Raw genomic sequence first — 13115 nt, 5'->3', positions numbered from 1 at the left:
TGCTGGATGCCATGAAGAATGGAAAGGGCTGGCCATCCAACAGAGATCTTTATTGCTAAAATACTATGGCTGAATATATCTCTACTGCCTCAGTTGGAATTATGCCAATTACACTGTCCATTTTCTCCTCTGTTCTTTATAGAAAAAAAAAATCTACAAATCGAAGATCTTCCATCCTTATCTAGGAGCACTGGAAAGCTTGGGGAACTTTTCAGAGTTTGGAGATCAGCATTTAATGGCATGTTCATTAGAAACACTTCTTACTCCATCAAGGGTGTTTAGTCACTGTTAATGAATGATCAGGGCTTCTCTTGTTTCTTCCTAGGGTACCTGATTTCTAGCATGTGTTAGAAACAGTATATATTATGCCAAGCTTACTTCTGTAGTCCTTGCTTAATTAGAAGTGAGTCGTAGAGCTCGGATTTGGCATATAAAGACAAGTAAGAAGATTTGGTGGAGAAAATATCTAATGCATATTTTTCAAGGAATTCAAAATCTTGCTCTCATGAATGCAGTGTGCTGGTAGAAGATCAAAAATGAAATCCTTAAATTGTAACACTTTACAATTACATGTATAAAAGAGTCTGGAGTCCATCTACTTGACGCTTTTTACTCAGCTCTTTTAAGCATGCATCTTGTTTCAAAGTATTATGTTTTTTAACAGAGCTGTTTTGTTCTGTCTTTATTGCCATGCTTCTTTATAGTACAAATCTGAATAGGAACACAGCTGAAGGTAATACCATGTGCAAGCTATGATATGGTACCTCATTAACATTATTTGCAACAAATATTACATCACGTGCTTGATGTAATAGACATTCAAAGGAAATTTCAATGAAGTGCCTGCAGTTGTATTTTTCCATTTACTCATATCACTCAGATAATTTGTACTAAACCTGCACAACCCCATAATTAAGTTCTGTCACAACTGTACCTGATTTTGCGTTCTCCATTTGTCTGTCTAAGGACAAAATAGTTGTTAATAAACAGTTCACAATACTCTATGCAACTAACATGTTTCTTATTTAATTTAGCCAACAGTGATGACAATACAAATGAGAAGGAAACAAACTTGAAAGAATCTGTCTTTCCATCTTCTGAGAAAACAGCAAATACTTCAAATTTGGCATCTCAGTTTAAGGAGAATGACCAGAAGGAGACTACAGTTGACTCTTTAGTACCACCTCTACAGGAGCAACCTGAAAATTTACTTTTTGCAAGTGGTGTAGCTGAAACAAATCACCTCATAGACTATCAGGAAAATAATCTTTCTGATGGAACTGTCCCTCTAATGCAGGACTCTGATTTTGAACTTTCTGCAGAAAAAACACATGACAAAAACTGTGCAGACAATAAAAAGGAAGATGACACAAAAGGATCTAAGGAGGAGAAAATAACTCTTGTGGGGACTTCCCTTTCTCAAAAAGTAGAGATGGAAAATCACAAATATGACATCATCAAGAAAAGCACGGCAGTATCTCTTTCTTTGACGGGTATTTCTTCTACCAGTTGCTCTGATGCTCCTGATTTGCACTCCACTTTAATCATGCAGGACAGTGACATTTCTCGCCTTATAGATGAAGTTTCTTTAGCAAATGAGAGCGAGATGGATAGCGCTGTCTCGGCTCTGATCGGACAGTTTGATGTCACAGATGACCAAACTAATCTTACTGTGGTCTCCAACCTCCATGGCACTAGCAGCCAGACCTTCAGTATGATAGCTACACATCCACACATGCTTACTGCGGATCTTAACAGTCCCTGTAAGCACAACTTTACTACCACAAAATCCATCAAATCCCCTTTATTCTCAACTCCAGATACTACCATATTCTCCAGCCCTGAGACTGCAGAGTATTCTGTGTACACAATTATCCATGAGGCAACTCTTACACCAGCTTTTGAATGTAAGACCCACAGTGAATTAATTTGCAAGAAAAAGTTAAATAGTACAGAAACTAACTTGCCTAGCTTTCCTTGTCCTTCACCTTTCTCTTTGCTAAATGCAAATCCCAAAAGCAGATGTGGAACAAAATCTGGAACAAGCTGGGAAGCCCCTGAGTCTGCCAGTTCTTTTGCTTCCAATAGCCTCATCTTTGAGGAGACACTTGTGGACCCCCTCACTGGTGAAAATTCAGAAAGCAGCAGTCTTGTAGAAGTACATGGGGATTCTCAAGATCTCTTGGTAACTGCATGTGAGTACAAAAGGGAAGACATGAGCCAGTTGGCTTCCCCTTTGAAATTGAGGCAAAAGCAGGACACTGGGCATGGTGGTGAGAGGACCTCTGGGAACAGCGCAACTGTTGAGCTCTGTGCTGCTGCGCTGGACTGCTCAGATAACTTCAGGACTGCAGGGAGTCAGCTTCCTTTTCCAATGTGTGAAAATGTTGGCTTTTTGTATAATCATCATTCAGATAAGCAGAAAAATGTAATGTGTGCCTCTGAGAGATCCCAGCTCAACATACACTCACCGGTGCTCAAAAATGCTTTGGCTTTCCCACCTCATTCAGCCATCAAGCAGACTAGTCCTTGCAAATCCAAGAGTCTCGGTGACTTGACATCAGAGGATATTTCCTGCAATTTTGAAAGTAAGTATCAATACATAAGTAGGAGCTTTATCTCATCAGGCATGAGAGACAAGAAACTTGCTGCTATGAAGAATATGAGACCACATTCTACAGATGCCCTGACGGAACAGCTGAGGAAGCTGGTGTCCCTGGACCAGGAGGACAGCCGTGAAATGCTGTACTCCAGGCAGATTGATGAAGACTGCCCAAAGGCACTGGTCAGAAAACTCTCATCCAGAAGCCAGAGCAGAGTGCGAAATATAGCCAGCCGTGCCAAGGAGAGGCAGGAGGCTGCCAGCAAGCAAAAATCTTCTAACACAGGTAGCATAGCGGGTGTCGTCCTTCGGAACAAGCCTTCAGCATCGCCTCACGTTATCAACAGGCATTCAACGGGCTCATACATAGCCAGGTACTTGAATGGCTTCCCTGGGGAGGACATGGAGGGCCGAGGAATACCAGAGGGTGCGTGCGCTGCTTTGCACTATGGCTGTAGCGACCAGTTGTACGCACGCGATTCTGTTCTGCAGCTGGAACCCAGTAGTGATGATAAGCCTGAAATTTATTTCCTGCTGAGACTGTAGATTGTATAAATGTACATCTTCAGTGTTTACAAACTATTTCATTGAAATGAAGGATTTTTAGTAAGACATACTGTTTTGAGGGTTTAAATTATTTAGAAATGCAATTTTATGCTAGTGATTCACTCATGATTTAATGTGCCCTTTCCTGTCAAAGCTTATGTAAATAGAAACCATACTCCATCCTTATGTATGTATTTGATTTAGAAATTATAAAGTGAGGTAGTCTGGGGACTATTTGCATGCATATTTGTAGCATTTTGTATTTGTAATGTATGTCATTTTTAAGTCGAGCACATCTGTGCTCGAAAGCCTAACATTGCAATGAATGCAATAGTATTCTGTTTTCCTGATGTCCTATCCTACTGTTTGGAAAAACATTTTTAGTGATCACTTTTGGCCTTTTGTGCAAATTCTACTAAGACTATTGCTTTCTGTTATTGGTAACGTCCTTGGGATTAGACTGCTGAACTAGGACCCGTGCTGCCCAACAAGCAGCAGTCTTGGAACGGGACCCTTCATTAGCACCACTGTTTTTGCTCCGTCTTGTACTTAATTGTTAATTTTACATGTTTCCATGTATAAACTATGATTCTACAGCAAACAGTTTGTAGAATTAGGCTTAGTCCAAATTTGTGAGTAATGTGTAGGTTTGTCTTCTGCCTGCTCTATGAAGTATAATGACAGTTGTCTTCCTTTTTGGTCACCGTGTTGAATGATCATTTCAGGACAGAGTGGAATGTGGGAGTACTTCTGCATTTATGAATGGAAAACACTTAATTTCTGCATATTTTGTTATGTATTTTTGCTATTGGTTGTGTGTGTAGCTTCAGTACAGTAGCAGATCTGTTTTCTGTATATTTGTAATTTTATTGCTAAATTGTTGGCAGTCAGTGGAATATTTAAAGCTGACTTGGTAGAGTATTTTGACTGTCCATCTTCATCTTTTTCTACGAATTCTGAAAGTGAATTGAGTGACTAATCTCAAACACCTGAAGCTTCCCTGTAGGGAACAACATAGCTTTATTTTGGTTTTAAGATATTCTTTGCCTTCGCTATAAGTTTTTTCTTGTATGTAAAAGTTGTACCTTTTACCTCTTTCTTTTGTAATGCAGAGTATTATTATCCTTGAAAACATCATTAAAATAGATTTGTAAGCACTTGGTTACATGGTTACTGAAACTGTAGCAAATACAATTATGCTTAAACTAACAGTAGTTAGGGATTCCAGACATCTGTCTTGCCATAAGCTTGCAATAAGGTTTCAGAAAGGGAAAAAATTCTGTCGTTTCACGTGATGGTAATGGTTCTTAGCTAGAAATCTGCAGCTGAGCTCTTTCACTTTTCTGGTTAGGAAGCCATGTTTTTTGAGTATGTCTAACTGCCTGCATATTCTCATTTTGTTCCATTAAGAGTCTAACAGATGCAACTGGCTGTTGTTTTGATCACTTGGGAGAGAACAGTGTATTTTCTAAGTAAAAAGCATTTTTCCATGGAGGAAGAGAACCAGATACTGGATTAATCCCTTAAGCTTTGAACCTGAATTTCTATCTTGGTACTTGTGATACAATTGGGAGGTGTGATTGAAGCTATTTCGAACTTTGGGGAAGTTCAGAAGCTCTGTGACTTGGAGTGTCAGAACTTGGGCCAGTACTTTCAGAGAGGTGGTTTCAACTTGCCTGTAGCTTATCTGCTGTGGTAATTTAGAGACCGTTTCCAAGTGAAAGAGTAGATGTGTGCAGGCTGTGATCCGCTCTGCTGAATGCTGTGTGCCACAGATGCTCACACACTGTGTCCAGAGATATATATTTGTTTTAGTAGAACCTATACATTCTTTAGAAATGACTGCCATTAAAAGTGCCTTGTAATTAAGCAAATGATACGATCTCCATCACAGGAGACAAAAAACCCCTAATCTTGACTTAAAGGTTGTTTCTATCTTTAATTGGAATTAATTTAGAAAAATTGTATTGTATGTGCAGAAGGTCAGAATAGATTATTACAGTGGACTCTCATTACTCTAATCTCTTATGCTTTCCTCTTAATTTTAGAAGTTACTTCAGATGGGGATAGTTCTTTGTGTGAAAGTGAAATTTGAATAGTGAAACAGGGCAGGATTTCTGTAGTGTAGACTCAAGCCAAAGGAAGATCTGGTTCAGTAGTTTTTCCTGTCTCACTGGGCTTAGTCTTGTTTTTTCTGTCTCACTGAGATTCAAATTATATTTTGTTTGCACAAGTTTCTTTTTGGTGGTGTAGCATTGGGGTGTGCCAAAACCTTCTAACTTCTCAGTGTTGGAATACTCTGAGCCTTGAAGAACTTGAGTCAGAGTATTCAAGATGGTCAAAGTTCTTGTTGTGATCTAGCACAGGTGAGAAGGCAAGGAGTACTTATGTCAACTGCCATTAATTTCTGTTCTTGAGTAATCTGTAGGGCAGTTTATGGGCCTGGACATGGAAAACTGATAAGACAGACTGTTTTTATGTCTGTTTGCAAAGGTGATATTATAAGAGAGAAGTTTTCAGTCTGCAGAACTTTAATTTCAGTAGGTTCAGAAATGGATTTGGTCCTTACGTGTATGTCTTCAATGCATGAAGAATGCATGAAATCACAAGTGGTGAGTATAGAAGCATGAAGATACCTGTGTTACCAGCTACATCTGCACAGAGAAGCTTGATGATGTGATGAAGTATTTTGACTATTGGAAGCAAGTGCTCTGTGTAAAATGTTTGAATTGGAGAGGGGTCTAAGCCAAAGTCAGAGACATTCTCTTGCTTTTATGTTCGTATTTATAAAAGAAAAAAAGATTAGTAGTAAACATAAACTACTAAAAAGTTAATGGTATTATTTTGCACATATAATACATTTGGATTAAATTTAGTATTTTGTATTAAAGGAAGTGCACCAGGTATCTTTGCAGGGTAACCATTTGACCATCTCTCTTTTAATTTACTAGAAATGGAGAGCATTCAGACTTTGGAAGGAAGAACTTGAGATCCAGAAGAGCAGTCCATACTACCCTTGCAGAATAGACAGGTGAAGAATACTCCTCAGGACTGACCTGCCTTCTGTTTTCCTGTCAGCTGGCGTAGGGTCCATTCCAAGTGCAGTCCTGTTTCTCTTTGTATACCAGGTCAGAAAGTATGTCTAATCCCCAAAGACATTGGGGCTATTGCTATGGTTACTGTTAAGTATCTGGTTCAGGTCTTCACAGAATTAGGAACTGTTCTATAAGCACATGTCAAAGATCCTTGAAACCTCAAATTAAATTTCCGTTTCTTTTTCAGGTGGGAGTGTGTATAAACAAAAATTTATCCTTTGCTTAAAACTATCGATGTTGCTTCTGAATCTGGAACTTACAAATAGTAGAAATGTAGGGCAAGGACAAAAGATGGAACGAAGTTAAGACATCGTTTATTTGATAAACTATAAGCTAGTAATTTTTTGTGTGCTAAGTGGCAGGTTAAGATGAATTGGAGATGGGCAGACATCGCTCTCCAGTGAAGTCATTTGGTGTAAACCCATTATTCTAAAGGACACGTACTGCATTCTGTACCAGGTTATACTCTCACTTCCAATGAATTTTATATCTATTCAAGATTTCTCTTATCTTCAGTTTTTAGTTTAACTGACTGAGCTCCATTTCCTTTCATGGAATGGAAGGAATATAAACAAAAGTATATCCTATGGTGATGTGAACTGTAATTGGTGTGTAATACCAGTCTGCTGCAGGCAGTGTCTCATTTCCAAGTACTGGGCCAAACACATCTCTGGTATAACTAAAAGGTCTGATCAGGGGAGCTATACTAGGGATAAATTTGCCTTATTACATATAAGCTTTTTGGCATGTTAAAGCAGCGTGTTTTGGTTAAATACCACCTGCTTTTTCTGTGAATTTCTGATCCTTGGCATAAACTTGAAAATATGGCATACTTGGTCCATGCATGCCTCTGGGAATCGCTGCTGCTGCTGTGTGTGCACCAGAAAGCAGCTGTGTGAAAGCGGATGGGCTAACTGATGCTGAGACTGGGCTCGCTGACTGCCACACAGCAGTCTGGGGATCAGTCTAATTCTGTAGCTGCCAATTTCCAGAAGGAAATGGGTAGCCTCTTTGGGATGCTTTTATGAGCCTGGAAGCACGCTGCCAATCAAGCCACTCCAGTGGTGATGTTCCCATCATAAAGATGGCCTGGCATATCTGAAAACACACTGCTGATCCTCCCATATTGGGAGGATGATGTCTTATCACTGGTGGGTATTAGTAATATGAGCCCAGAACTGGTGTGATGGGACATAGTCATGGTCTAATGTGGTGATACTCTCAGAATCATAGAAATGTTTGTCTCATTGTGAATTTGTGCTGCAGAAATGATTGCAGTGTCAGAGAAAATCTAACCGGGGGCTAATACGCTTTATACAGCAATGCTAAAACGTGGTGCTGAATAGCAGTAGGAATGGGACAATTTTGGAAAACTGAGAATGCTTGTTTCAGTAGCTTTGTGTACTGGATAATAAAATGAAGGGTCACCGTATCAAGAAATTCAACACTTTCTGAACTTATCTGGGTCTTTAAACATCTGTGAGCATCTGACACATAGATTAAAAGAAGCATTGTATAGAGCCAGGTTTTTTAGATATATGGATAGAACAGAGACCAGCAATCTACAATTCAGACATTCATAAGGCCATTCATTTTTCAGTCCTTCCCCAAAATTAATTAAACTGTGTATGAACAAGGCTGCAGCTTTTTGAAAATACATCTAGTGAAGGCTTTTTTTGGTGCAGAATCTGTTGCAAACTTCAACTTATTCCAATGCTGATTACTCTCAGTGCTTAAAAAAAAAATAATATTTCTGGTTGATGTTTGTCTAGGTTCACTTTCCAGCATGAAATTATGTTTTATCTGACTGCTCAGTTGAAAGGGCTTCTTACCCCACAAGTTTCTCTCTCATAAACATGAAGCCACAGCCTCCTCTGACATCCTATGTGGATCAAACCCCTGAAGTCTCTCTTTTTGAAATATTTTATTCATTCCTGCAGGTCTCCTGGTTATAAAGTTTCCAGCACAGTTCAAGGGCTGTAGGCACCAGCACTAGTTGCAACATATCAGGGGCAGTTATGTCAGTGGAAAGCATGCGGACAACATGATTTGTACCAGATTGTGGTTGTATTTATAATGTGAGGGCATTTAATCTTTTTTGGCCGCAATATTGTGCTTGAAGCATCTGTGCAGTGGGTATCTACCATGCCTCCCAACTATTTTTTTAATTCTTTAAAGGATGGAGGTCTACTTTTGTAAATATGATTTGCATTTTTCTCCTTCTGAGATTCATTGAGATGTGTATTTTTCCTTGCTACCTTTTTACCTTGCTGTCCAGCTCAGAAATATGCTGTTTATTATTTTGCATTCCTCAAATTTTTGTGTTTTCTGCAAGCTTTAATCATCACCAATTTAACACATTTTTTTTTCAGGTCATTGATACAGCACAGGGCCAATGTCTAAGTCTTACAGGACCCCAATACAAATGTTCTTGCTCACCACTGATTCACTCTCTGTAGTTCCATTTAGAGACCTGGCTTCTAACCAGCTTTGTGCTCTTCTAGCAAGTGTCCTAATGATCATGTGTCATTCAAGTCTCTTGATAAAAATATCATGAAGCATCTGATTAAATGTTTTATGGAAGACTCAATACATATAATCATCATCACTCTTACCTGTATGGACTGAACTGTTATAATTCATAAAAACCAAGATGTCCAGTAAATCTAGTTTCTTTAATCCCATTTTGTTTGGTATTAATTACATTATCCTCCTTTTCTAAATAAATATTTCCTTTTTTTTTTTGTAAATTACTTTCATTACTTTGCCTAGCTTTTCTATCAGTGTCTGAAGCAAGAGTTATCTCTCATGTTGCATTTACTCTTTCAAATATTGATACATATTAGTTTTATTTCAGCCCCGTGCAACTTTCTGAACAGTTGAAAATTCAAAAATTAAATATCGGGGCATCTCCCTCAGCCAGTAATTTTTAAACTCTTGAATACAAGTGCCTGTTGATTTGAATAGGTTTTTGTTTGCTATTTTTTTTCTGTCATTTTTCCCTAATTCTGAACAGAATAATTGATTGCTGGGAACTCTTACAAATAACGACAAGCTTTTGTGTATGTCCATTCCTAAACAATCATTTAAATGGCCAGGGCCAAGATTTCTTTTGCACAGTGAAGGAAAGAGCTGCAAATAAATTGCATGAGTGGCTAAGTGCTGTTGGAAACTTTGCGTTAAGATTACGCATTTGCTGAAAGGGGTGATATTTATCTCTTATGCAAAAGAATTAATGACCTTTATGAAAATGAAAAGCCAGTGCACCAAGGATGATGCAAATGATAACTCTTCTGATTATTTCATACTCTTATTTCAGAAACTCGGTCATGAAGTAACAGAACACAAAACCAAACAAAGGTATTATTCAGTTCAAATTCTTTCTCTTGAAAGAAAAGAAAAGCAGCTTTTTAACAGATTCCTAACTTCTGTAGTATTTTGTTTCCTATACCTTTCAATAGCAATTGAAAATGGATTATTTTCCTCTAAAACTTCCTTTTCAAGCTGTCTCCATCCTAATTGCATGTAGGTATAAATTAGCTGGAAGAAACTGTTTTTCTTCGCTAAGGATCTGTACTATTCTAGTATGTCTTGTCAAGTATTTTTAAAAGCAAGACTATCTTATGAATGCTGAAAGTGTTTTTACCCTTTCTCATCTAATGCATACATTTATTGCCTAGCAGGAAAAACCAGAAGAGGGGAATAAGCAATTATTTTCACCTAGTAAAGGCTAGTGGTTCACATCCTGGGTTAGCAGCCCTAAATTACTTTTCTAGTTTATGAAAGAATGCATAAATTAATCTGTTCAGGAATCTGCAGAGAACAGTTAATAGCAGCAAAAATGAGACTGGAATATTACTTTTAAGAAATTATATTTTTTTAATTAAAAAGCAAAAAGGGTCTCTAGTTACCCTTATGTGATTGTTTACTGGAATATCTAATGCCCCTGCTTTTAAGAGCAGTACAAAACACTCCTAGTGTTAGGGATCCAATTTCACATTCTTCAATCTTGGCAGAGGAGCCTGTGTTCTGATAGAAATGCAGTGCAAAGACATGAAAAGATCTGCTGGGAAGTTTTTCTGTTTCTTCTATTCATCCTAACAGGCTGAGGAGGCATTTATTGCCCAGTCAGATTCACCACTGATGTATCGAACAAGAACTGGAGCAGTAGCCAGAAGAGTGATTTATGTGTGGGCAATGGGACGGGGAAGGCATTAGCTTTAAGCATTAGAACACGTGGGAAACAGAAGTAAATATGTTGAACAATTTTTTTTTTAAAGCATTTGTTTTGTTTTGGCCAGTTATGCTGCATTTCAGCAATGTTGAGGTGGTGTGACATGACCCATACGGTTGATCAGATGAGGTGATAAATCATGCTCATCACTCAGGAGTAACATTTTAATGCTATATTTTCAAGGTCAGGTTTTGTAAAGTCTGCCTGCACAGCTCTGAGAGGATGGTAAAGCTGCCTAGTGCTTGAGATGGAGTTGCTGCTGTCCAGAGAAGCCTCGGTTTTTCCAAGACGGTTAAAAAAATCCCCAAACCGTAACCCAACAAACCCCCAGTTTTTCTTTACTGCATGTCTTGTGTCAGCTGCTGTGAGGTTTTCTACTGTGAGGGGCGAGCATGAGGTGACGTGTGGATGCTGTTTGGATGCTAACAAGCCCAAGGCTGGTTTTGTTGCTCTCCTCTTGCAGAAGGGTGACTGGTCATAAGGGTGCCTCTTTCTGCCCATCTCCATCACCGTGATTACCAAGACCTGGTGCCGCAGGGCACTGAGGCTTGCTGCAGCACTTCTGAGCACCCACTGCCCTGAGCGTGCCCCGTGGCTCTGGGGCACAGTGTGGGCTATGGGGGGAAAAGCAGGGCATGTGGGGGGCACACCAGCAGCTGAGGAGGTATCCTTACATCCCAGGCTCTGCTGCCTGCCAGAGCCCAGCTTGAGGCAGACCAGGCGCTCAAATGGCAGGTCAGATCCCTGGGCTTAGGTACCTACTTCATCCTCAAGTCTCTCTTTATATTCTCACTCCAAACAGGCATCTATGCACATTTTACTGCTTACAGGATCATAAATCCTCCTAGTAAGAAACATATTTTGTATCCTAAAATGTTTTGGTCAGAGAGCTTTCTTCATTAGTTTCCCATTCTCATCTTAAATAAGATTAAGTTGTAAAAGAATAAAACATTTCATTTTTTAAAAAGTGAAAGCCGTAGAAAGAACAGCCAGAATTTCCCTCAGAAGCATGTTGGGTCAGTTTTATTCTTGGACCAATGCTCATTTGGATTTGTTTGGTAAGATTTTAATGCTCTTCCTATTTGCAACAGGGAAAACAATGTTCAGAACCCTCAGGCCACATGTATGAGACAGTGTGGCAAAGTGATTACACTGATTACAGATCTGCTTAGACATGTAGAAGGAGAAATAGATTGAATTTCTGTCAGAGATTATCTTTTAAAGTCCTGTGTTGATTGAGACAGAAATAAATGAAAATGGGCAGTGCCTGCGCTGGCCTAGTTGAGCATGGAATTTTTTTTGCGTGTGTGTGTGTGTGTAAAAAGCTGTGGAAGTTGAAATGTGTTCTTTAATATGTGAATTTAGTATGTGGTATAGCTGTGGACCAAACAGGAGAATTTACAGTCCAGGTACAGTTTACAGCTGAATTCCCTTGCCTTCTCTTGCTGTTGTTTTGCAAATATTTTCATGTCAGATGCATGTATAAGAAGGGGTCATGGAAGGGAGGGGAGAGAGGGCAGCTGTAGGTATTGCAGTGGCTTTGTTAGTCCTTTGCTTAAGGAACAGCTTGAGTTTTAATATGTAAACCCTTTGCAGCAGAGACTTGTCTTTTATCTATGACTTGACTCAATCACTGCTGTAGTCCTAACAGTATTCCTAGGGTCCAGATCCAGCCTGAGGAGTACAGTCAGCCTCTTCTGCAAGTGGAGTTATGTTGATTTAATGCCTGCCTTTGCTGCTTTGGTTTACACATATGTGTGTACAGTGAAGACACCGGGGTAAGGAATGGTGAAAATGGTCTAAGGGAGTATGAGATTCTGAATTGACTAAATTTTTACAAGTAGCTTTGCTGAGCCCTTGCAAATAAAGATAAATCCTGTTTTTCCTGGTGGGTGCATTTAAAAGCAATGTGAACTTCTGTTTCGGACTTTATAATGACATGGGAATAATTCCTTCATATTCAAAACAGTAAGATCTAATCCTGGCGCGCAGGGTACATGGCCATGTACAGAATGACACACGTGAGTGGGAACTCTGGTGTCTTAACAGACCAGAACTTTGGTTCCAGGTCAATGCAGCAGTCTGGAGCATCTCTGTACTCTGTGAGCTTCCCGGAGGCTGTGTCACTGATGGTCAAGGGCACCTTGCTGGTTCCCACTCAGACTGTGCAGTGGTACAAGAGAGCAGAAGGTTTCAGGAGGAAAGCCCCCCATCTTGGAGAAAACACTCTTGTAGCATTGCATGGGACTTTGTTGGTTCCATGTTATGACCAGTACAAGAGATAAAATACTGAATTAGATCTGCTCCATCGCCTCCGTGTGACAATTATTTCCCTGAAGCTCTGTGGTTCCTGATTCATGCAGTGTTCTGTAATGGCATTGGTTGGATGGTTAATTTAAGTACATCTGGATATAGACTTAAATTTGTCAGTAAAGTCAGACAGTATTTATGTGATCCCATTTTAAGGAATAATAGTCTTAAGGAAGCACATTTTTAAGGGAAGCAGATGTCTTGAAGCAGATGATTAATTTGTGCTTAGTTTTCAAGCACTCATTTTGCTTACAGGGTTTTTAAAGTGGATTCTTTTTTTTTAATTTAGTGCTTCACATCTTAAACATTTATAGCCAAAATCTTATTT

General features: G+C 39.2%; 1 protein-coding gene across 2 annotated transcripts in view; it reads left to right on the top strand.

The window, feature by feature from the left end:
* PLCH1 (phospholipase C, eta 1) overlaps positions 1-3148 on the top strand; it is a 68662-nt gene extending 65514 nt beyond the window's left edge. For both annotated transcript variants that reach the window (XM_010584921.1, XM_010584923.1), the window contains exon 22: positions 1035-3148. In XM_010584921.1, coding sequence (XP_010583223.1) covers positions 1035-3148 — 2114 coding nt within the window. The remainder of the gene's footprint in view (positions 1-1034) is intronic.
* The last annotated feature ends 9967 nt before the right edge of the window (positions 3149-13115 follow it).

Source organism: Haliaeetus leucocephalus, unplaced genomic scaffold, assembly GCF_000737465.1.
Source record: "Haliaeetus leucocephalus isolate CR32 unplaced genomic scaffold, Haliaeetus_leucocephalus-4.0 Scaffold1014, whole genome shotgun sequence".
NCBI classification, from domain to species: domain Eukaryota; kingdom Metazoa; phylum Chordata; class Aves; order Accipitriformes; family Accipitridae; genus Haliaeetus; species Haliaeetus leucocephalus.
Note: the sequence above shows the minus strand (reverse complement) of the source record. Positions and strands in the feature narration are given on the sequence as shown.